Here is a 25,040-nt window from a genome sequence, read left to right on the forward strand (position 1 = left end):
ATGTGGGAAGGAAATAGGGGAGGGTATGACCTTTGCTAGACAAATGATGGGGTCAGCTTTCCTGTGCCATGTCCTGCCTGTGCCATCCCATGGCAGACAAGTAGTGGTCTCACGTCTCCCACAGTTAGACCCTCAGGGCCTCTCACCCACAACACTGCAGCTAGGACTAGCTCCATTGTGCTGCCTGCATGAGGTGCAGGAACCACTCTCCTGAGTGCTGCCACTAGGGAGAGATGGGGCCAGCTCTCCAGAGTGCCACATCCAATGAGGGACCAAGGCCAGTCAATTATGCACAGTCCCTGGACATCCGCATGATCCCCGTGGTTGGCCCAACCAAGGATATCCCTCTATTTTCAAGTAGTAATATGTAGCCGCAGACTCAGACATGGCTGTCAGCTCAGACCTCACCATGGCCTCAGGTAGAAGGGCTCTAAACAGGCTACCCCTCTCCACCCTTGAGTCTACAGCTCTATCTCTCTTTGTAATGCTGAAGCTGCTCCACTTCATTTTCTCTTCCATCTGAGCACCAGATACTCACACACTGTTTTGACTCTCACTGAAAGCTGGCCACACAGCTGGAAGGTCCCTGGGTGAAATCTTCCATCTGTTCTTCCTTGTGTGGTGGCAAGCAGGTATCTATGACCTGCCCATGTCGGGCACTGGAAAGCAGGTCTGTGTGTGGCATGGCAGTCCACAGGTCTCTGGCTCTCTTTGTTTTCCCACTCTGAAGTGCCTGGTTTTGATTTGATTTGATTAACTTTTATGAGTCCTATGCAGAAGGCCCCCAAGCCAGGAATCAAGCTTGGATGAGCAAAAGACTGCCACCTGCTCTGCCCCTGGATGGTATAAGAACACCACCATCAACATGGTGTATTTGCCCATTGCTGGGGGAAATATATTTATAAAGATAAGGCACAAAGAAGATGATACCATGTTTAAAAAAAAATCCTAAAGATGAGAGCTCACAACTGACTTTCTTCAGAGAGGTCAAATTTATGTTGAGATTTAATGGCTACTATGTGGATACGTGAGCATTATAATGTTAGCTTTCATTGTGTACATGGGGATATACATATATGCACATGTACACATATGCATGTGTGTATACTCAGCAGGTATAGACTATTAAATGAGTAAGAGGAATAAAGTAAACAAGAATAGGAGGCTAAAAAACAGAACACACTAGATGAAAGGAGAACAGTGGGAAACAAAGGGCAAGAAGAGATTAAAACCAGGCTACTCGGGTTTCTTCCGAACATTTCTCTGGGAAGGCAGTGGACTATGCTAAAGAATCTGAATGAGTTACTTCATTTCCTTTTGCACAAAAGTAAAAGTAGAAAGTCATTTTCATCATCTGTGCTTATTGATGAAGTATCCCAGGCCTAGATATGGTAGCATGTAAATCAGCCAGAGTCTGGGAAATGATACAGGTAGGAATTTCCCCCAGTGTTTTCCTAGGTGAATACAAGCCATGTTTTTTATATATAGCATAAAAAGAACTCTAGCAGTTAAAATTTAAAAATATTGGCAAACTTTAGCAATCATATCAGAAATAGGAGCTGAGGAGTGTAGTTCAGAAACAAAGACTACTCTTGGCAGTCCTCCATGGCTAGAGCCAAATCCCAAGAATGCACAAAGGTACAGTTCAGTTTTGAAGCCAGTGACCATTTGAAAACATATTAGAAAGGTGAGAAGGTTCACAGATCAACATAAATGAAACCAAAGAAGTCTCAAGAAATACTACTGGCCAACAGTGTCCCAGGCCATTGAAATTGCAGAAATAAAACTTTCATTTCTTATAAAGGCTTTCAATAAAGTAGTTGAAAAACTCCATTCCCTTGGTGCAGACATTATTGACTTTCCTCCTTAATCAATTTTATTTAAGATTATACACAAACCCAGATCTAGCTAGAGGGTAGATCTTGATGAATTTGATTCTTGCATAGCCTTCTGTACCTCCACATGCTAAATACAGAATAGTTCTAAACCCCACCAAGTATTTCTTATGCAATGAGGCCTTTTTAATTAACTGGTTTGCTCATTTTTAGTGTACTTCAATTTTCCTTAAGAGTTTTATATGGAAGGAATTTCTTAGATTTAACATATTCCAATATATCTTCTTTTGTTTTTACATTTAGCAAATATTGTGTCTTGTTTCATAAACCTCTCTGTACCTAAGAGTGATAAGGAAACCTTCACATTGTATTTCTAGAAGGGCAATTGCTTTTGCACACAGCTCCACAAGAATCTTGGAATCTATTTATCCATCAGTTATAAAAGTAGATTTAAAAAGTAATTTCTGTACAGCTACTATAATGTCTAAAATTTCACAAGGTTAACACGGCACACATTGGGAATGAGTATGCTGCTTCTTTAGTAATTCAACATGCCTCAGTATATATCCTGTCTTCTCATAGTTATTTACTCAATGGTTGTATTAGTATTAATGACCACAAATTAAACTCCCCTGAGTAATGAGCCTCACTGGAGAAATTGTCTTAATTATATGGGGAGACACACCTCAAGTATGGGCAGTATCTTCAGGTAGCAGCTCAGATAAACAGGGCAGGAGGAGAGTATTTACCTTTTGTTCATTTGGCTTCCTTCTTTCTGTCCAGTCCATTTATCCTGTGGCGGCTGCTGCTGCTACTGGTTCCTTCACTGCTGTCAGAACCAGGATTTCTAGGCTTCCATCACTGTCTGAGGACCAGTCCTTCCCCAGGAACCCTCCAGGCCTTTGGCACCAGATTGGGACTGCTGAGGCCCCCATCCTTATGACTTGAATAACTAGCAGGCTCTCAACCTCTCCAGTGAGAAGCAGTCATCGTGGTACTACTCTGACTCCTGATGTACCCAGCTGCAAGTACTAAGCAACTACAGGACTCCTGGGGTGATTCAGCTGTTGTTACTATTTTAAAATAAGATAATTTGATAATTTATTTAAATATAAAATCAAATATATGATATAATAGATAAACATGATATATAACTTATATGTGTATACATATATTTATCATACCAGTTCTGTCCCTGACTCGTATGTTCTCAAATAAAATAAATTTAATGTCATCTTAAAAAATTATACATAAATATTTTCATCAGCCTTTTTTTAATAAAAGCCAGCAAATATCCATAAGTTCTGAATGAATAAATGATTCAGATATTGGCAAAGACTGGAATATTACCCAGAAATAAAAAGCAACATTGTCTGTGTTAAATGAATCTTAAAATATGTGTTCTAAAATATAAACCAGTACATAATGAGCCTGAAATTAGCGGTAATATCCAGAAGTTGTGGTTGTTCTCATAGTTGAATAGTTTGAATAGAGTATTATAATGTAAACTTTGTAGAAAGTACTCTAAGCTCTTGGATTAAGAAAATATTTTGGAGCTATGCACTTCAACTCTACCATATCAAAATTCTACTTAAATATTTCAAAAACTTAGCTAAAAATGTATAGGTGATAAAAAGTGAAAATGAGCATGAAACAACACCAAATTAAAATGTTTAATGTAGTAACAAAAAAATAATCCTCCAAGTCAAGGCAGCACAACTCCATAACTTGCTAATCCCAATCATATTGAATTTGATAAAACCCTAGACATAGAACTAAACGAATGGTTATAAATATGTTCAAAGACATCAAAGTGAAAATAAGTTCCTTTCAAAACTACAAACAGATGAATGAGATTAAGAAGAGGATACAAGACAAGAAAAAGTAATTCAACAAAGAGAAACACTGAAGAAAGACAAGTCTGAAGTGCTGGAACTAAAACCAAGTCAAATAAAAAGCTCTGTGGAAAATGACATCAACATAGTGCATTAAGAGATGATAAAAAGGGCTGGAAAGATTGCTCAGTGGTTAAGAGCACCACCTGCTCGTCCAGAGGACCTGAGTTCAATTCCCAGGAACCACAGGGTAGCTCACAACCATCTATAATGAGATTTGGTGCCCTCTTTTGGCCTCCAGGTATAAAACAGTCATATGCATTAAATAAATAAAAAAGAGATGGTAGAAAATCTGGGCCTAAAGACAACATTGTGAATTAGAACCATCAATTAGGATAAAGTAATAACAAATCAAGAAGTTGCCAGTGGGAATTGACAAGAAAATGATATCATCAATAAAAAAGAAGGCTCCCCTTATAAAGATAAAGAAATATTTTCAAAGAAATCATAAGAGCAAATGCCCAGAGTTAGGAAAAGGATGCCTTTCCAAATACAGGAAACATTTGCCAAACAGACAAGACCATAAAAGTGTTACCCTTTCACCATGTTAGAGTTAAAACACTAAATATACAGAACAAATACAAATACAGTATATTGAAAGTAGCAAGAGAGAAACACCAAGTCTCACATGAAGGCATGTTCATTAAAATAACAGCAGGCCATTTAACTGAAACGTTAAAGAACAGAATGGCTTTTAATGACATATTTCAAGTGCTGAAAGATAACTACTCCACTCAGCAAAACAACTATCATAACTGAAGAAAATACCATGATAAATAAACTCAAGTAACTTATAACTACTAAAGTAGCTCTATGAAAGATAAGTGAAGTAATCTGAATTGTTGAGAAAAGTCATGTATGAGGACATAGGAAAGAATAAGTAAAGCTAGAATAGTAATGAAACAAAACACTAAAAAGGCAACAAAATGGTAAATATTGGAACACATCTCTCTACAAGAAGTTGGATTGTTGTTGCTCTTAAGTCGCCAATCAAAAGGAACATACTAGTCCACAAAAATACATACACTACCATAGGATTAAAAGACTTTTTTAAAGTGGTATTTCAAACAAATAGACCTAGGAAACAAACAGGTGTCACTGTTCTAACATTCAACAAAATAAACCTTCAGATGTACTGTTTAAGGAAGTAATTAATCAAGAGGCTTTTATAAGTCTAACTACATACTCCCACAACAAATGCACCTAATGTCATCAAAGAAATACTATTAGATGTACAGTCACAGGTTAACCCTAGTACAATAGTAGACCATGATTTGAACACAGTGCACCATCCAGTTTGTATTTCTTCCCCAAAATACAGAGAAATATGTGAATAAAAAACAATCGTAGATCAAATTAACTTAGCACATATGTAAACAATATTCCACCTAAACCCTAGAGAAATTTTGCCTAAAATAGATCAGATATTAGGACACAAAGCAAGTGTGGTTATTTAAATAAGAACAGCCTCTCACAGCCTCATAGATTTGAACGCTTGCTCATTAGAGAGTTAAACTACTTGACAGGGATAAGGAGATATGATTATGTTAGAGGAAGTATGCCATTGCTGGTGGGCTTTGGTGGTTCAAATGCTTAAGTAAGGTGGTTTCTCCTTCTCCCTTTTACTTATCAATCTGGATGTAGAATTCTCAGCTAACTCTGCAGCACTACATTTGCCTTCATGCTTCCCTGCCTAACACCATGAAACTAAGTATGACCCCCAATTAAATTCTTTCCTGTATAGGAAGTGTCATGTCATAGTGTCTCTTCCTAACAATAGAGCACTGACTAAGACAGAATTTGGTATCAGGGACTATGGTACTGCTATGATGCATTTATTTCGATGAACATAAAACACATGGCCATGCTTTTTTTTTGGAAGAATATAGAACAAGTCAGAATATTGGACTGGGGGATCAACTGGACACTAAGTATGGCCTAAAGGACTATCCTACTAGAAACATGGAAGGCAGTGGTGATCTCAGGACAAGACTCCATGCAGCCAAGCTTCCAACTTGTGGAAAGCAATTAAAGAAAATCTTAAAGCACGGCTTGGTGGTACATGCCTTAATCCCAGCATTTGAGAAGCAGAGATAAGTAGATCTCTGAATTAAATACCAAAGTAGTGTACATACTGAGTTCGCGGATAGTCAGGTTGAAACAATAAAGAACGTCATCAAAAAAGAAAAGTCGGCTGAAATGTATTTGAATGACGTGGCCATGTTCTAATCCCAGAAATGATTCTTAAAGATATAAAAAAGAAAAATTAAAAAATCTCATATTTAATTATTTGAAAATACAACATATTAAACATGTATGGTACAATGAATGAATGCAGTCTGAGTAGAAAATATTATACATCTATAAATCAAAGACATTGCAAGTAAACAATGATACACTTTAAGTCCCTGGAAAAAGAACAAACCAAACTCTGTCCAGTAAGTGAAAAAATAAATATTAATATCAAGGCAGAAACTAATAAAATGACAAAAAATTACAATCAATGAAACAAATAGTTGACTTTTTGAAAAGATAAGCATTACATCAGTCAAAGAAATGTTAAAACTAAAAAGTCTATGACACAAAATATCCAAGAAATCTGGGACACTATGAAAATAACTAACCTAAGAATAATAGGAATAGAAGGTGAAGAAGCCCATCTCCAAGGCTCAAAAATATTTCCAATAAAATCATAGAAAAAAATTTCCTGAACCTAATGAAAGAAGCCTATAAGGACCTTAAATAACCCCAAATAGATTGGACCAAAAAGAAAATCCTGACACTACGTAAATAATCAAAACACTAACTATAGAGACCAAAGAAAGAATATTAAAAGCTGTAAGGGGGACAGGCAATATCACATATGAAATTAAATCTGTCAAATTTACACCTGACAAAAAAAAATTAAACCTGACCTCTCAACAAAGAATATGAAATCCAAAGGACCTGGCCAGATGTTATGCACACACTAAAAGATGACAGATGTCAGTCCAGACTACTATACCCGGAAAATTTTTCAATCACCATAGATGGAGAAAACAAGATATGCCATAACAAAAACAAGTTTAAACAGTACCTATCCACAGTTAAAGAAATGCTCAACCTCCTTAGTCATCAGGGAAATGCAAATCAAAACAACTCTGAGATTCCATCTTACACCCATCAGAATAGCTAAGATAAAAAATTCAAGTGACACCACATGCTGGCGAGGATGTGGGGAGAGAGGAACACTCCTTCGTTGCTGGTGGGAATGCAAACTAATACAGCCACTTTGGAAATCTATCTGGTGCTATCTCAGAAAAACGGGAATAGGGTTTCCTCAAGACCCAGCTATTCCACTCCTTGGATACCCAGAAGATGCTCCAGCACACAACAAGAAAATTTGCTCAACCATGTTCATAGCAGCCTTATTCATAATAGCCAGAACATGGAAACAGCCTAAGTGTCCCTCAGTAGAAGAATGGATAAAGAAACTGTGGTACATATACACTATGGAATACTACTCAGCTATTGAAAACAAGGAATTCCCGAAATTTGTGGATAAATGGATTGAGCTAGAAATGATCATAATGAGTGAGTTAACCCAGAAGCAGAAAGAATCAAATGGCATATACTCACTTATATCTGCATACTAGCCCAAGGGGCATGTCCCACGAAAGCCTTCACTTACCAGGAAACTGGGACAGAGGGGAGGACATCCTATTGGGACTCTAGATGAGAGAAGCATGGGAGAATAGCAAAGTAGAAGGATCCAGAGGGTTCTAGAAACCTTCAAGTAGAACATTATGATAGGCAGATTTGGGCCCAGGGGTCCCGCTCAAACTAAGACACCAGCCAAGGACAATACAGGCAGTAAACTTTAAACCCCTACCCAGATCTAGCCAATGGTCAGAACATTCTCCACAGTTGAGTGGAGAGTGGGATATAACTTTCTCACATACTCTGGTGCCTCACATTTGACCACATCCCCTGGAGGGGGAGACCTGGTGGCACTCAGAGGAAGGACAGCAGGTTACTAAGAAGAGACTTGATACCCTATGAGCATATACAGGGGGAGGTAATCCCCCTCAGGAATAGTCATAGGGGAGTGGAATAATGGGAAAATGGGAGGGAGGGAAGAATGAGAGGATACAAGGGATGGGATAACTATTGAGATGTAACAAGAATAAAAAAAGAAAAAACAGAAAAAAAAGAAAGAAAGAAAGAAATAACCACATGTCCACAAAACCAAAACAAAGAAAGCACACACTTAAATGACTACCACCAACAACATCAAAATAACAGGAATTGACAACCACTGGAAATTAATATCTCCCAATATCAATGTCCTCAACTCCCCAATAAAAAAAAAACATAGGCTAACAGAATGAATTTGAAATCAGGACCCATCATTCTGCTACATACAAGAAACACACCTCAGCAATAAAATAAACGTTACCTCGGAGTAAAGTGCTAGAAAAGTTTATTCCAAGAAGGTGGACCCATGATGAAAACTGAAGTAGCCATTCTAATATCTAATAAAATAGACTCTCAACCAAAACTAAGAAAAAGAGATGGAGAAGGACAATTCATATACATCCAAGGAAAAATACGACAAGAAGACATCACAGTCCTTAATATCTATGCCCCAAATTCAGAAGCGCCCACATTCATACAGAAATATTACTAAAGCTTAAATCACACATTGAACCACACACATTAATAGTGAGAAACTTCAACACCCCATTCTCACCAATAGACAGATCATTGACACAGTAACTAAATGGAGAAATAATGAAACTAATAGATGTCATGAATCAAATGCACTTAACAGATATTTACAGAACATTTCACCAAAACAAAAAAGGATATACCTTCTTCTCAGCATCTCATGGACCTTCTCCAAAATTGACCATATACATGGCCACAAAGCAAACATCAACAGATACAAGAAGTTTGAACCAACCCATTGCATCTTACCAGGCTTCCATGGACTAAAGCTGGAGCTCAGCATCAGCATAAACAACAGAAAGCCTAGAAACCTATAGAAACTGAACAACTCCCTATTCAATAATGTCTGGCTCAGAGATTAAATAAAAAAGAAATGAAAGATTTTCTAGAATTCAATCAAAATGAAGGGGCAGCATACCCAAACTTATGGGATACAATGAAAGCAGTGCTAAAAGGAAAGTTCTTAGCACCAAGCACCTTCATAAAGAAATTGGAGAGAAACCATACTAGCAACTTAACAGCACACCTGAAAGATTTAGAACAGGAAGCAGTAGTTGTTCTAGATCTAGCAGTACTACCAAAGAGTAGTAGACAGCAGGAAATCATCAAGTTCAAGGCTGAAATCAGTAAATTAGAAACAAAGAAAACAATTGAAAGAATCAACAAACCAAAGAGCTGGTTCATTGAGAAAACCAACATGATAGAAAAACCCTTAGCCAAATTAACTAAAAGCCAGAGGAAAAATATTAAACAAGCAAAATCAGAAATGAAAAGAAGACATAATGACAGACACTGAGGAAATCTAAAGAACCATTAGGTCTTATTTCAAAAGCCTATATGCCACAAAATTTTAAAAAATCTAAATGAAATGGAAATTTTTCTTGATAGATACCACTTACCAAATTTGAATCAGGGTTAGGCAAACAAATTAAATAGTACCATATCTTCTAACGAAATAGAAACAGTCATCAAAATCTTCTAGCCAAATAAAGCCCAGGGTCAGAAGGATTTACCACAGAATTCTGCCAGACATCCAAAGAATAACTAATACCAATACTATTCTAACTATTCCACAAAATAAAAACAGAAAGAACATCACCAGAAGCATTTTATGAGGCCACAGTCACCTTGATACCTAATGTACACAAATACCTAACAAAGAGAGAATTTCAGACCAATTTCTCATATGAACATTGAAGTAAAAATACTCAATAAAATACTTGTACACTAAATCTGAGAACACATTAAAAATATCATCCACCATGACCACGTAGGCTTCATCCCAAGCATATGGGGTGGTCCAATATAATAGAAATCCATGAATGTAATCCACAATATTAAAAAACTGAAAGAAAAACACACATGGTCATTTCCTTAGGCTGAAAAAGCATTTGATAAAATGCAGCCTTGGAGAGATTGGTGGTGCAAGGCACATACCTAGCCATAGTAAAGGCAATAAATAACAAGACTGTAGCCAACACCAAACTAAATAGAGAGAAACTTAAATCAACTCCTCTGAATACAAGGCTGTCCACTCTCTCCATATCTCTTCAATACAGTACTTGAAGTCCTAGATAGAGCAATAAGACAGCTAAAGGAGATTAAGGGAATACAAATTGGAAAGGAAGAAGCCAAAGTATCACTATTTGCAGATGATCTGATCATAAGCAACCCACAAATTCTATCAAGGAACTCCTACAGTTGATAAACTTTTTAGCAAAGTGGCTGGATACAAAATCAACTAAAAAAAATCAGTAGTCCACCTTTATACCAAAGACATACAGGCTGAGAAAGAAATTAGGGAAGCAACACCCTTCACAATAGCCACAAAACATAGTGTCTTGGTGTAACTCTAAACAAGCAAGTAAAAGACTTGTATGAAGAAAAAACTTCAAGTCTCTGAAGAAAGAAATTGAATAAGATATCAGAAGATGGAAATTACTCCTATGCTCATGGATTGGTAGGATTAACAGTAAAAATGGTCATTTTACCAAAAGCAATCTATAGATTTACTGCTATTCCCACAAAAACGCCAACCCAATTATTTACAGATCTTAAAAGAACAATTCCCAACTTCATATGGAAAAAAACCTGAGTAGCTAAAATAATCCCATACAATAAAAGATCTGAAGGTATCTCCATCTCTGATTTCAAGCTGTACATCAACGCAACCATAATAAAAACGGCATGGTACTGGCATTAAAACAGACAGGTGGATCGACGGAATCAAATCAAAGACCCAGAAATAAACACACACACACACACACACACACACACACACACACACACACACACACACACTTTATTTTGAACAAAGAAGGCATATTCATACAATGGAAAAAAATGAAGCATCTTCAACAAATGTATGTCTACATGTAGAAAAATGCAAATTGACCCTTATTTATCACCCTACACAGAACTCAAGTCCAGATGGATTAAATAACTCAACATAAAACCAGACACACTAAATCTGTTAGAAGAAAAAGTGGGGAAAAGCCTTGAGTTTATTGTCACAGAAGACAATAACAGAACATGAATAGTTCAGGCTCTAAGATCAACAATTAATAAGTTGGAGTTCATTAAACTGAAAAGCTTCTGAAAGGCAAAGGACACTACCAGAAGAACAAAACAAAAGCCTACAGACTGGGAAAAGATCTTCACCAACCCTATACCTGACAGAGGACTAATATCCAAAATATATAAAGAACTCAAGAAATTAAATACTATCAAACCAAATAAACAATTTAAAAATGTGGTACAGAACTAAACAGAGAATTCTTAGCAGAGGAATATGAAAAGGCTGAGAAACACTTAAAGAAATATTCCTTGTCCCTAGTCATCAGGGAAATGCAAATCAAAACTCTGAGATTCCACCTTACAACTCTCAGAATGGCTAAGATTAAAAAAAAATAAATAAATAAAATAAACTCAAGTGACAGCACATGCTGGCAAGGACTTGAAGAAAAGGAATCAGTCCTCCTTTGCTGGTGGGAGTGCAACCATTTTGGAAAGCGATCTTGTGTTTCCCCAGAAAATTGGAAATAACTCTACCTTGAGTCCCAGTTATACCACTCCTGATATACCCAAAAGAAACTCCACTGTACAACAAGGGCACTTACTCAACTAGGTTTATAATAGGTTTATTCATCATAGCCAGAAGCTGGAAACAGCCTGTACCCCTCAACCAAAAAATTAATAAAGAAACTGGGTACGTTTACACAATGAAATACAAATCAGCTACAAAAAAATGAGGAAATCATACAATTTGCAGACAAATGCAGGGAACTAGAAATGATCATGCTGGGTGAGATAACCCATAGCCAAAAAGACATGCATGATATATACTCACTTGTAAGCAGATATTAGCCACATAATTAAGAAAAACCACATTACAATACACAGACCTATAGAAAATACATAACATGAAGGACTCTAGGGAGAATGCTAAATTCTCACTCAGAAGGACAAATAGAATAGACACAAGAATTGCAAATAAGAGCTAACTGGGTTTCTCTGCAATCCACGTCCCCACGCAGGGCTGACTCCCTGAAGTGACTACGCTCCTCTGCGATGCAAGGGCCACAGGCCTGCTACTCTCGGGTGTGTCTGACACCACAGAGGAGCATCTGCCTCTGTCCTACATGTGTCTCAGAGAATGCCATGGCCTGGGAGTGCCCTTCCAAGTCACTCTTACCCACAAAGCCAGACTTAATACGACAAGTACAGGATGTCAAGCCCACAGCTGCCCAAGAAAGACCTCAGCCCGGCCTCCTAGTCTACACTGAGCCACTGCCTCTGATCTCCAGGCCCAGTGGAGGGCAACTGTTGATAGCCTGAGGAGCTCAGACACCAGCAGCTCTGCTTCCAGCTCAGCAGCAAGATGTGGACAGCCCTGGTACTGTTTTGGATTTCCTCCGTCTCCTTATCTCAAAGCCATAAGGTGTCTGATGAGCCACTCACTACCAGGATGTGGCTTAAAGCAGTAAAACAAAGCATGCCCAGGGACACAGTTCCAAGCACTGATACTGTATCTACAGAACGAACAGCCAAGTGCCACCTGCTCCTGTCACACTGGCCACAGGAGCCCAGACAGCCAGCCTGAACTCTACCAAAGTGACAGCAGTGGTGACAACACATTTGACAAACATGAGCACTCCAATAACCAGAGAGGGTACGACAGATAGCACAACCACCAGAACTCTTGTGCCACCTACGTCATCAGGCCCCTCATCTGCGAGGCAGACTCAGCCCAACACCACTGCTGGGCTTCTGTTTCTCAGCACACCACGTGCAGAAGTGCCAAGTACAAATGCCAGCACATCACCAAGAACAGCCACAGTGACAACCATGGTCCCACATACCAGGACAGTTGCTGCAGGCACCCACACATACTAGGTCTGTTGCTGCAGGCACCATAAACACAAGTGGACCTCCCACAAGGACGCTGAGTCCTGCCAAAAGTACACCCACTAACACATTTACCATTAGCCCTATACTCACCTCAGGTGTCCAATCTCAAGGTACCACCATCCAGGTGGCACCAGAACAGCCAGTGCATAGCACAATGGGTAGATCACCACCTAGTCCCTCAGACACCACCCTAGAGACCACCACCACCACCCGTTCTGTGGCTTCAGTATCTCCTACAGTAGTGACCACCACCCAGGTACAAACCAGGAAGCCTCCTACCAGCCCCAGCCCTGAACTGGAAGCCACATCCCTCACAACACAGCCAAGCCCTGAATTACCTACTCAGCAGACAGGTAGGCCAGGTGGGCCAGGCACACCTCTGACAATAGAGCAGGTGGAGACCAAAGCTGCAGTCAGTACTGCCTCCACTGGGCCAAAACCCAGGGCTCAGGGGACCTTAAGGTGACAACCACAGATGCGTGCCTGTTCAGCAGCCAAGGCCAGCACCACTGAGCCCCTAACCCCATCCTTAGTGAACAAAATGTTACCTCTGATGGTGCTTGTTCTTTGGATGACCCTCTTCATCGCAGTCCTGGTGATGTTTGCCCTGCAAGCCTATGAGAGCTACAAGAAGAAGAACTACACACAAGTAGACTACCTGATCAACGGCATGTGCGCCGACTCGGAGGTGTGAGGGCCCCTCAGGAGGCTGGCCTCTTCCATGGCCTTTTATATTGCCTCAGACCAAACTCAGTGCTTCCAGATCTTCTCGGTGCAATTTCAGAGCTGTGCCGGATGCTTGGACACATTTAATTGCTGTCAGATCAACTCCATGATCATGAGAGAGATGCCTTTTCATATATTTTCTTAAACGATCACATATGCAGGAGTGGCCAGTGTTGAGGGGGCCTGGCCCACGTGGTCCTCGGTGTGTGAAGTCTTGACCAGAATTAAAAGCAATGACTGTTCTCAAAAAAAAAAAAAAAAAAAAAAAAAAAAGAATTGCAAACAAGGGACAAGATAGGAGCCTACTATAGAGGTCGTCTGAACGACTCCACCCAGCAGGGGTTTGAAGCAGATGCTGAGACTCATAGCCAAACTTCGAGGTGGAGCTAAGTGAGTCTAATGGAAGAGTTGTGAGATAGAAGGACCTTGATAGGATAGGAGTTCTACATGGAGACTAATCGATCCAACAAATCTGGGTGGGGAAGTTGTACTGCATAGATTGATGTATCAACCAAGGACCGGGCATGGTGTGGATCTAGACCCTCTGCTCAGATGTAGTAGATAGGCAGCACAGTTTCCTTGTGGATTCCATAATATGTGGAGTAGAGACTACTTCTAACATGGACTCTTGAGCTCACCCTTTTCATTTCCCCCGGGTGGGCTGACCTTGCTAGGCCACAGAAGGAGAGGATACAAGCAGTCCAGAGAGATGTGATAGGCTGAGGTCAAATGAGAGGGGATAAGGGATCCTCCCCCTTTCTGATGACTCAGGAGAAGGAAGAAAAAGATGGATGGAGGGTGGACCAGCAGACAACAAGCAAAGGGTCTACAATTAGGATGTAAAGTGAACAAACTAAAAGTAAAATAAATAAATAAATATTTTTTAAAAGAAAATCTCAGCATCAGGTATAGTGATGTCTCTGTACAATTTGTTAGCCAGGGAGGTCTCAGATACCCACTGAAAAACATAGACTTTCCAGTTTCTCTTAGCTGCTGCACATTTAGATGACAAGACTTTGTTGCTGGTGACTCAAGATACTTTGGTTTCAGGACATAGAGAAATTAAGACCGAACTGACCAGGAAACTTCGTTCTTTCTTGATAGCATTTATAACAAGAGGAAATGATATGATCATCACAAGGAGAGATAAGTCATCTTTGGACTTAAGGGGAATTGCACCTTGCATGTGCCTACAGTCATAATAGTGGCCTGAATGTTATGGGTATAACACGTGCTTTCTGAAGCCTGCTCCACAAGAGACAATTCATACTTAGTACTTAAAACATGATCAAAAGCCCTGTGGATGTCACAGGCCACAATGAGGAAGCCACTGCTATTATTTTACTAATTTTATATAATTTTTTCTGTTAAGTTGCTTTTCAAATATTTTCATTAATGCCTGGAGCAGTGTGGCTGCCAGATTTCACTGGGCAGGCTTTCTTCTTTTTCACTTTCTTTTCTTTTCTTTTTTTTGCAGTGACTAGAAGTTACTCTAAAGATACTCTAAAGATAGATAACTTGTTAAATTGCAAAGAGTAAATGACTTTTAAATGTTGAGCCTTAAATGACACATGTGTATAATTCTTCAAGACTCAGATAACATTGTGGAAGAGGGACCGAAAAGAAACAAGGAGACAGCGGATAGAATGGGGAGCTGTATCATGCTTTCTTCTGGACATACTGCGGCTGTTGCAATCTTGAACTCCAAGAGTATCTGACTATCAGCATAAAGCTGCATAATATTTTTCCTGTCAGCATGTCCTTATGTATGACAGAAGAAACCACGGGATATAAATGTACTTAATGGTTGCTGGCAAAGGAAAAAACATTTTTTTGATGGTGTACCTACTGGTTAGATACCTATGCTTTTGAAATAATCCCTTCCCCATATTCATATAGTCAATTGTAATTAAAATCAATGGCTCACAAAAAGAATAAAAATAAAATAAGAAAAAATAAAAGAGAAGAGAAAAAAGAAACACCGGTGGATGGGAGATAGGGCCGGTAGACAGCAATCAGTGTGAGAATGGAGAGTAGGACAATTACGGGATGAATAGGACCAAAGTACATTATTTCCATGTAAAAACAAATATAATAAGTTAATAAATAACCATTTCTAACTAAAGGAAAGTCAAATCAACCTCTGGGCTACAGACACAAACACATACCCTCAAACACACAAAACATGCTTACATGCGTAGACCCAAATGAACATTATAAACACATCACATACACATATGTACAAATCACATACACAGTTCTTGACATGTGAATTAGGCCTAAATAAGCTTTTAATTTATGCATATTCTTACAATCAAACTCTAAAAAGTTCAGGAAATGAACTACTTATCTGTAACAGCATAAATGACCTTTAAGTTGGTAAATAAAAGAACTCATGAAATAAAAAGTCCATAGATCCTGGTTCCATTTCACATGAAGGTCACTAACAGGCAAAGCCAACCTATTGCATTAGGAGTTACAGTAGAGAAAGCCTTTGGGGAAGTTTGGAAAAAATCTTACCAAAGCCTCTCAGGAGATGAAAAAGTTCAACTTCTTAGATGATAACTTGCAAGGAAGTTTGTTTTGTGACAACTCACTCAGTTTATGATCTTGTACTTTTTGTAACTCTCCAGTATGTTGTACTTGAATTAAAAAGTTAAAAATAGGCCATGCATTGTGGTACATGCATTTAATCTCAGCACTTAGGAAGGAGGACAGACAGGTCTCTGAGTTTGATTCCAGGCTGGTATACAGAGAGAGTCCTAGGACATCAAGAGCTACACAGAGAAACACTGTCTTGAAAACTCAACTCAAACCAAACAAAACCAAACAAAACAAAAAAACTAACAATCAAACAAAAATCTTAAAACCAATACTACACAAAAGAGTTGAGACAGCAGGCAGAGGGTGCACTTTGCTGAAATAACTTCAGTGGATATATAGATAAACATCAGTTATGAAGAGGAGACATAGGCAATTAAATAGGAAGGTATAAACATCCCCAATAAATGTTTAAAATAAGCAGCAAAATCTCAGGGTAATATAGTGCTCTTCAAAATCTAAGAAGAACAAATGATGGGGAAATCTAAGAATTTCAAATTCTTGTTCTATGGCCTACTATCTGAGGCTCAGGGAAAATTTTAATGATCCTCAAATACAGAGTGAGAATAATAAGTTTTTTCCCATAGTATTTGTGAGGATTAAATAGGAGTTAAGTGATTAAAGAGAGTGCAGCATGGAGCAAAATGCCATTTAGCTCTTAAAAAGGGGTTCAATTACTACTTGATAATGTTAAAACAATTTGTAATTGAGAAAAAAACTCTATGAAGGGATTATGAGACTTTTTCAAAGTTCTAGTTAATTAGTTCATTTTTTCATTACCTTAGTAACATACCTAAAACATAATTTATTTCTTGTCATATTGTATTAGTTCTTTGAGATGTTATACAATGTATTCTAATCATACTTACCCTACTCCCAATTTCTCCTAGGTCCTTTCCCTTTCCATACCTATACAATATTGTTTACTCTTTTTATCCTTTATACTTATAAAGTCCAATTTGTGCTGCTCATATATTATATGTAGATGTGTGACTTCTCTCTGGAACATGGAACATGACTTTAATTTATACATATTCTTATAATCAAACTCTAAAAAGTTCAGGAAATGAACTACGTATCTGTAACAACATAAATGACCTTTAAGTTGGTAAATAAAAGAACTCAAAATAACTGGAACATGACTGACTTACTAGGAACAACACTCTTAAAAAAAGAACTGTCTCTCCCCTTCCCTTTAGCTATAAATTGCCAATACTTCCTTGACTATTGGTTGGCTTTGTATCTCTTCCCTATTCTTTCTTAGGATTTTGTCTAGCTTTAGTTTGTATGGATCTCACACATGCAGTGACAACCCTGTGTGTTCATATGTGCAGCTGTACTCATCTCAAAGACACTTTCCTAGTAGCCATGTTTTGCCTCTGGAAGAAGCTGATTTGTCTCCCATTACATGGAGTGTCTAGGGCACAGCACCAATAGAAGCTCGCATGGTTCACAGCAGAAAAGAATTCAATTCAGGACAGAAAAATTCCGTAAGAAAACCGAAGAGAAACTAGTGTTCAAAATTCCTTCCTAAGATGGAATCTTAGAATCGTTTTGATTTGCATTTCTCTGATGACTAATGACATTGAGCATTTCTTTAAGTGTTTCTCAGCCATTCAATATTCATCTGTTGAGAATTCTCTGTTTAGGTCTGAGCCCCATTTCTTAATTGGGTTATTTGGTTTGGTGGTGTTTAATTTCTTGAGTTCTTTATATATTTTGGATATTACGCCTTTGTCAGATGTAGGGTTGGTGAAGATCTTTTCCCAGTCTGTAGGCTATTGCTTTCTTCTATTGACAGTGTCTCCTGCTTTACAGAAGCTTCTCAGCTTCATAAAGTTCCATTTGTTAATTGTTGACCTTAAAGCCTGGGCTGTTGGTGTTTTCTTCATGAAGTTGTCTCCTGTGCCAATGTGTTCCAGGCTCTTCCCCACTTTTTCCTCTAACCGATTTAATGTCTCTGGTCTTACACCCATCAGAATGGCTAAGACCAAAAATTCAAGTGACACCACTTTCAGGCGAGGATGTGGAGAAAGAGGAAAACTGCTTCATTGCTAATGGGAATGCAAACTATTACAACAACTTTGGAAATATATCTGGTGCTTTCCCAGAAAAATGAGAATAGGGCTTCCTCAAGACCCAGCTATTCCACTCCATGGAATATACCTAGAAAATGCTCCACCACACAACAGAGACATATGCTCAGCCATGTTCAAGGCAGCCTTATTCATAATAGCCAGAATCTGTAAACAGCCTAAATGTCCCTCAGTGGAAGAATGCATAAAGAAATGGTGGTACATTTACACTATGGAATACTACCCAGCTATAAAAAACAAGGAAATCCAGAAATTTGTAAACAAATGGAGGAAATTAGAAACGATCATACTGAGTGAGTTAACCCAGAAACAGAAAGACTCACATGATATATACTCACTTATAATTGGGCACTAGCCCAAAAGGCGTGCCCCATGAATGTCTTCACTTACCAAGAGATTGGGACAGATGTGAGGACATCCTATTGGGGCTCTAGGTAAGAGAAATATAGGAGATGGAGAAATAGAAAGATCCAGAGGATCTTAGAAATCTACAAGAGGAACATCATAATGGGTGGTACAGGGCCCCGGGATGTCTGCTCAAACTATTGTACTAACCAAGGACAATACAAGTAGTAAACACCGAACCCCTACTCTAATATAACGAATGGATAGGACATCCTCCACAGTTATGTGGAGAGCAGGGACTAACTCTGACATGAGCTCTGGTGCCTCATATTTGATGACCTCCCCTTTGTGGGGAGCCCTGGTGGCACTCAAAGAATGAATAGGCAGACTACCAAGATGAGCCTTGTTAGCCTGTGACCATAAAGTGGGGGAGGAGATCCCCCTCAGATATGGACCTAAAGGAGGGTAATAGGGTGGGGGTGGGATAGTAGAAGGAAAGGAAGGATACAAGTGATGGGAAAACAATTGAGCTGTAATTTGAATAAATTAATTTAAAAAGCCTTCCTAATGCACACCCTTAGTATGCCCTCAACACCTACCAGTAGACCCCAGCCCTTTTACATTCTATGGTCTCCTGCACGGTAATATCCAATTACAAGCTACCAACAAATGAACCTTAGGGGAAAAATAAAGCCACATTCTCATTGTAAATTTGATCCAGACCATACATAATATAGGAAGACAGAAAACAGAACAAAAACAAAAACAAAATAAGCAAACAAAAAAACCCAGATGATAGCCTGTTACCAGCCAAGATCTAAAACGCCAAGAAGAGAGACTCCACAGTGGCAGTGGCTATCACCTATGACTAGTTTTTAAGAAATATTTGAGAACAATGTTTTAAGGACTATATTTAATTCTCTTTTCCCCCTTTGCTTTTTGATGTTAGTTTGGCTGGAAAGTGCACAAACTAGCCAAGTATTCTACCACTGACTGAGTCATGTATCCAGACCAATGGAAATACCCCTAGGGCAGTTCTGAGCACTTAAATGCCTTGAAGACAAAGCGCACTGGAATTTAGTAAAATTTTCTGGAGGGGCAAACACTGAAAATAGGAAAGAACAAAGAGTAAACTGAGTCTGACAAATCCAAATACCATTCAATACTCTAATTGAGATGATGAGCCAAACTATACATACTAGAAAAGGTTTTATAGGAAAAGAGTCTAGTATGCACACTGGTGGTCTAGTTTTACACACAATGTTCAAAATATAATAAAATATTACTAGGCATTAAAAAGTTCATTCCACCACTTGCTTCTTCCAGCCTGTTCTACCCAGGAGTGTGGAGCTAAGCAATTATGGACTGAACTCCTGAAATTGTGGCAGATTAAATCCTTTTTCTCTTAAGTTCTATGTCAGCATAGACAGAACTGTTGACAGCAATAAAAAAGTAACCAATAAACTCAATGTGTAATGTATCCTTGCATGAAGTTTAGGAGGATTCTAAGAATCAGTGCCTGTGCATGGCCTATGGACAGCTCTACGGATCACTGCACTATTCCTGATATAAAATAGACTCTAGTAATCAGTACAGCTATTCTTGCCATAAATGAAAATACAAAAAGGATATGGATAGTAATTTGATATGTTTATTTTGCTAATTTAATTCACTATAGTAATAATTTTATTGTCCATATGCACATCATAAAATCATATTGTGAGTCTTAATACATAAATAAATAAATAATACATAGTAAATTATTTACTATAAAATTCACTTTAAAAAAGAGTTGTTTTCACCAGGCACAGTGGCATATGCCTATAATTTTAGCATTGGGGGAGGCACAGGCATGTGGAACTTTGTGAGTTTGAGGCCAAATTGGTCTGCAAAGTGAGCAAGTCCAGGACAGTCAAGGCTACACAGAGAAACCCTATTTCTAACCCTACCCCGCAAAAATCATTAACTATGTAACTAACAAAGAGGGGAAGTGGCAACATTAAACCATCAGACAATCCGGACAGATATAGTTCAGATCAGCAGCTATGATTAGTGAAGGGTTAATGATCTAAAACAGCCCCAAGGGCCTCCACCAGCAGCTGATAGGAGATAAAAATTAAGCTGAAAGAGATAGCCTAAATTGAAGATAACCAATTTGGTGATCACTCCAAGGCTTCCTCCCCTTGAAGTTGAGGATTGTTGCAGAAGAGGATATAGAAGAACTGTAGGAACCAGAAGGGTTCCATAAACCAGGAGAGCACAACCCACAGAATCAACTAAGTAGGGCTCATAAGACTCAAAGATACTGAAGTGGAAATCATGGAACTTGCTTGGGTCTGCATTATGTCCTCTGCATATATGTTATAGTTGTTAGCCTGGAGTTTTTGTGGGACTCCTAACAGAGGCAGAGGTGATGTTTCTTACTATTTTGCTTGATCTTGGGACCTTTTCTTCCTAGTAGGTTGCCTTGCTCAGCCTTGAGATAAGAGTTTGTATGTAGTCTTGTATCTTTTTGAACAGTGTTGGGCTGATATCCTGGGAAAATCAGAGGAGAAGTGGATCTGATAGGGTATAGGGACATTGGGAGGAATGGAAGGAGAAGAAATTTCAGTGGGCTGTATTAGAGAGAGGGAGAGAGAGAGAGAGAGAGAGAGAGAGAGAGAGAGAGAGAGAGAGAGAGAGAGAGAGAGAGAGAGAGAGAGAGAGAGAGAGAGAAACTAGCCTTAGGCAAAAGAAATTAAGTAGAGAGAGCAACATCTCCTTAAGGAAGATCTTGCAGTATCAGTGGGCTAATGAGCATGGTAGCAAATGGTCTTGTTTTAGCTGACTGGCTAACTATAATTCCAGTGTTAAGATGCTGTGATAGGAGGATTGCCTCAACTTCAAGGACAGTCTGAGTTACAATCTGGGTTCCACATCAGCCCAAGCTATAGATTAAGACCCTATGTCAAAACAAAATAATAATATAAAAAATGAATTAACAAAATCTAATGATAACAAAAAAGGTCTAGAACCTCCAAAAAAGCATGGCAATTATAATAGTATGTGAAATATGGAAGTATTTTATGTTATTTAGATCCAGGATGAGCACATAAAATGTATACCCACACTATAAATGTGGCCCAAAATATAGGTTTACAATCTCAAGAATGGACTTTTATGCCACATACAGCAAAGATCATGAAAAGGCTGTCTATGAAACTTATATATTGCCACATTTTATAAGTGTCTATCCCAGTGCCACTGGGCACAGTCTCAATAACAGCACTCCATGGCAGAGGCAGGAGGATCATTAAATTGAGGCCAATCTAAGCTTCACGGAGTTCAAGGCCAGTCTGAGGTATATGTCTCAAAACATTAAGGGATGATATGGGTTCAGCGATAGGATGTTTGCTTAGCACTTGCAAGGCCCTGGATTGGATCCCTATGGCCATATAAGAAAGCTAACTCCTCTATCACTGCACAGAAAATGAAAATCCATAAATATAGCTACCTGTGGGAAGAAGACATTATGACCAATATGTTCTAACTTTCCCTGAATATCAAGAAGAGAATTAACACAGACACATTCGTTTGAAGTCATTTCATCTTTATATGAAGAGTTGCTTTGTCTATAGCCAAATGCAAATTTAAAATCTGATTGGCCTTAGCTCTGTCCCCATCTGACTTGGGGTTCTATGAACTGTTTAATTGAGAATATTTTTGGTTTTTCAAATGGTTAGATATAATGAAAATATGTGCATAAGAGTGCAAATGAGGTATAGAATTTTGTATATAGATAGAAAATAAGTTTAATTTTAGATAAATTGGTATAGAATTCAAATTTAAGATTATTCTTCACATATCATATATATTTCTACTCTAATATGAGGTATTATACTCTTACAACTCAATTATAATACAAGGTTTACTTCCAATACTTTGAAAGTGCTACTGCAGGCTGTTTAGCATAAGTAAGTTATACAAGTTAACTGTTAGTTGATCAAATCATGGTCATATAATTACTAGTCTATTCTTATCACAAGACTATACATACTAGGTGTAACAGATAGATATGATTCTACATAAATATAAGGTAAAATAGAGAAACTCTTCAAAAACCTCAGAGACATACAGAATATGATATTTAAAGATGTTTTTATTATTTCAAAGATATATATACAATGAGACGGCTTAACTCCTGGCAACACTCAGCCTACCTCAAAGAAGATGATCAGCATCAAAGAACCTCCTTATAGAGATAGTTTCAAATATGGCAAACAAACCACTGGGCAAAATGTCCTTGTTTCTACCACAGACAGAATTCTGTGTAAAAAAGGGCAAGTTTGGATGCAGGCATTGTTGATGGCCAAACTCTTCCAAGACAGGATAAGCAAGTCATCAATGGTTCCTGTCTCACAAATATGTCTGTCAGATATATTGGTCCAGACAGCTGAAGATGATGCACCAACATTTTAGAGAATTTTGGGTGACTATTCAAGCAGCAAACTTTCTCTGACATCTTCTCATTTGGGAAGCCACTAACCTGCACTCCCTGTACACTCAGGTAATCAAGTTTATTCCTTCTCAAGTCTCTGATGGGGTTGAAGACCAGATAGTTTAGTTTTACAATTAAGCTTAGTCGTTTAGGAGATAAGATGTTTTTAGGTCTAGCTAGATGTTTTAAGTTGATAATGATAAGATATGATAGAATTGATCTCCATTCAAAATTTTAGACTCATCAAGGTAGGAAAGATGTTTTCTTCAAGGCCGCCAAATATAAATAGCCAAATCACTATGAATATAACATATATATGTATATATACATATATATAACATAAATGTATATGTAAAAATATTTAATAAAAATTATAAAAGAAGAGTGCTAATGAATTACCAAAAGATGAATGAAGGCCTTTGAAATGAACATTTCAAATGACCTAAGTTGGTTATAGAGCCTACACATAATTGTTCATATTTCATAGTGACTTGGCTTTTCATGAATTCATCTCAGTGTCATCTTTCATACATATTAGAGTGTTGGTTCATTAAAATTCTTGCTGCAGTGCTGAACTTGGTCAGACTGAAATTGGGCTGACAAACCTCATGTCAGCTGTACAGATAACCAGACCTTATGAAGGTGAAATTAGTTTCCAGGAGCTGTACCGCTCACTTGATTGATTCCATCTTAGAAGTTATATGATTTAATGTTTCCTGCTTGGGCTGCCTCTGTCATGCAAACATGGCCTGATAACACATTGTCAGGAGTGCTCCAGAGAGCTAACAGCAATCTAACATCTTTCTAGGGAGTGTGAAGTTCCATCTGAAATGTGCATATTTGATAAGCAGCTCATCTCCTCTCTGTCCTTTTCATTTTCAGAAAATTAATCTTTTCTGAGCCAGTGCATACAGTCAAAAGATGATATAGGCAGACATACTGCAGGTGGCTCCAAACCACAGTGCATTGGAGAGCTTATATCTATAGTTCATGTGTGTCTTGACACCCAGGAAACAATTAGGGAGAAAACGACATGATAAGTCCACCATAGTGTTTATGAGGACAGTATTCCAAGGACTCAGGAAGAAGAAGAAGTAATATGAAAGTTTCATTGTTGGTATTTGATTTGATTTATTTAACAATCTATTGACTGCTGCATAACTCTATGTCTTATTTCCAGGCTAAAATACAAACATCTTCCCTATGAATTGTGTGTTACTGAACTGTTGCAAACAAATATTCTCCACGTCACACAAAAAAAGACATGAAAAAAATAAAACTAATTCCACAGCAAAAGATTTTTTTTGTGTGTAAAAAGGGCAAACAAGCCTAAACTGAAAGTAGCCTAGCAAACACAGGAAGGCAAGAACTTCATTTGGTTTTTCTTCTACTGCAGCTGGTAACTGTCTTACTCCACTGGCTAAAGTTTGAGTTCAGAGTATTTTGTGATTGGTCAGTTTTAAAAGGCTTGGTACAAAGGAAATAAAAGAGAGTCAGAAAAGAGTTGGCCACTACAAGCCATCAATTCTGGGAATACAAAGAAGCCTTTCCATAAACCAAGCGCTCTACCAGGTGAAGGAATTAAAAGATTTGCATGTAAGTTTTAATAAGTTGGGTAGATTTATGGAATATTGGTCATTGGTGGGCTAACTACTTTTGATAGGAGTAAAAAATAACAGTTTGCATAAACCAACATTTTAACTCTGGAGCTACACTGATACAACCCAGTGGCAAATGAATTACTATTTACTTTAAGGCCCTTGGTGTTATACCTAGCAGTAACAAAAAAAGATGAGGCTAAAGGAGGGACAGAGTGATAGAAGACATGTGGAAAAAGAAGAGGAGGAGGAGGAAGAAGAGGAGGAGGAGGAAGAAGAGGAAAAGGAGGAGGAGGAGAAAGAGGAAAGGCTGGAAAGATTGTAAGAGGGTAAAAGCAGATAAGGAA

The 25,040-nt window shown here is 38.2% G+C and overlaps 1 protein-coding gene across 1 annotated transcript; it reads left to right on the plus strand.

Moving 5' to 3' along the window:
* Window positions 1-12,320: 12,320 nt before the first annotated feature.
* LOC127207141 (uncharacterized protein C11orf24 homolog) lies at window positions 12,321-13,544 on the plus strand. Its single transcript, XM_051166491.1, is given in 5 exon segments — window positions 12,321-12,486; window positions 12,489-12,818; window positions 12,850-13,293; window positions 13,296-13,353; window positions 13,355-13,544. Coding segments are annotated over 5 exon segments (1,188 nt in total).
* The last annotated feature ends 11,496 nt before the right edge of the window (window positions 13,545-25,040 follow it).

Source organism: Acomys russatus, chromosome 2 (genome assembly GCF_903995435.1).
Source record: "Acomys russatus chromosome 2, mAcoRus1.1, whole genome shotgun sequence".
Classification (NCBI taxonomy): Eukaryota; Metazoa; Chordata; class Mammalia; order Rodentia; family Muridae; genus Acomys; species Acomys russatus.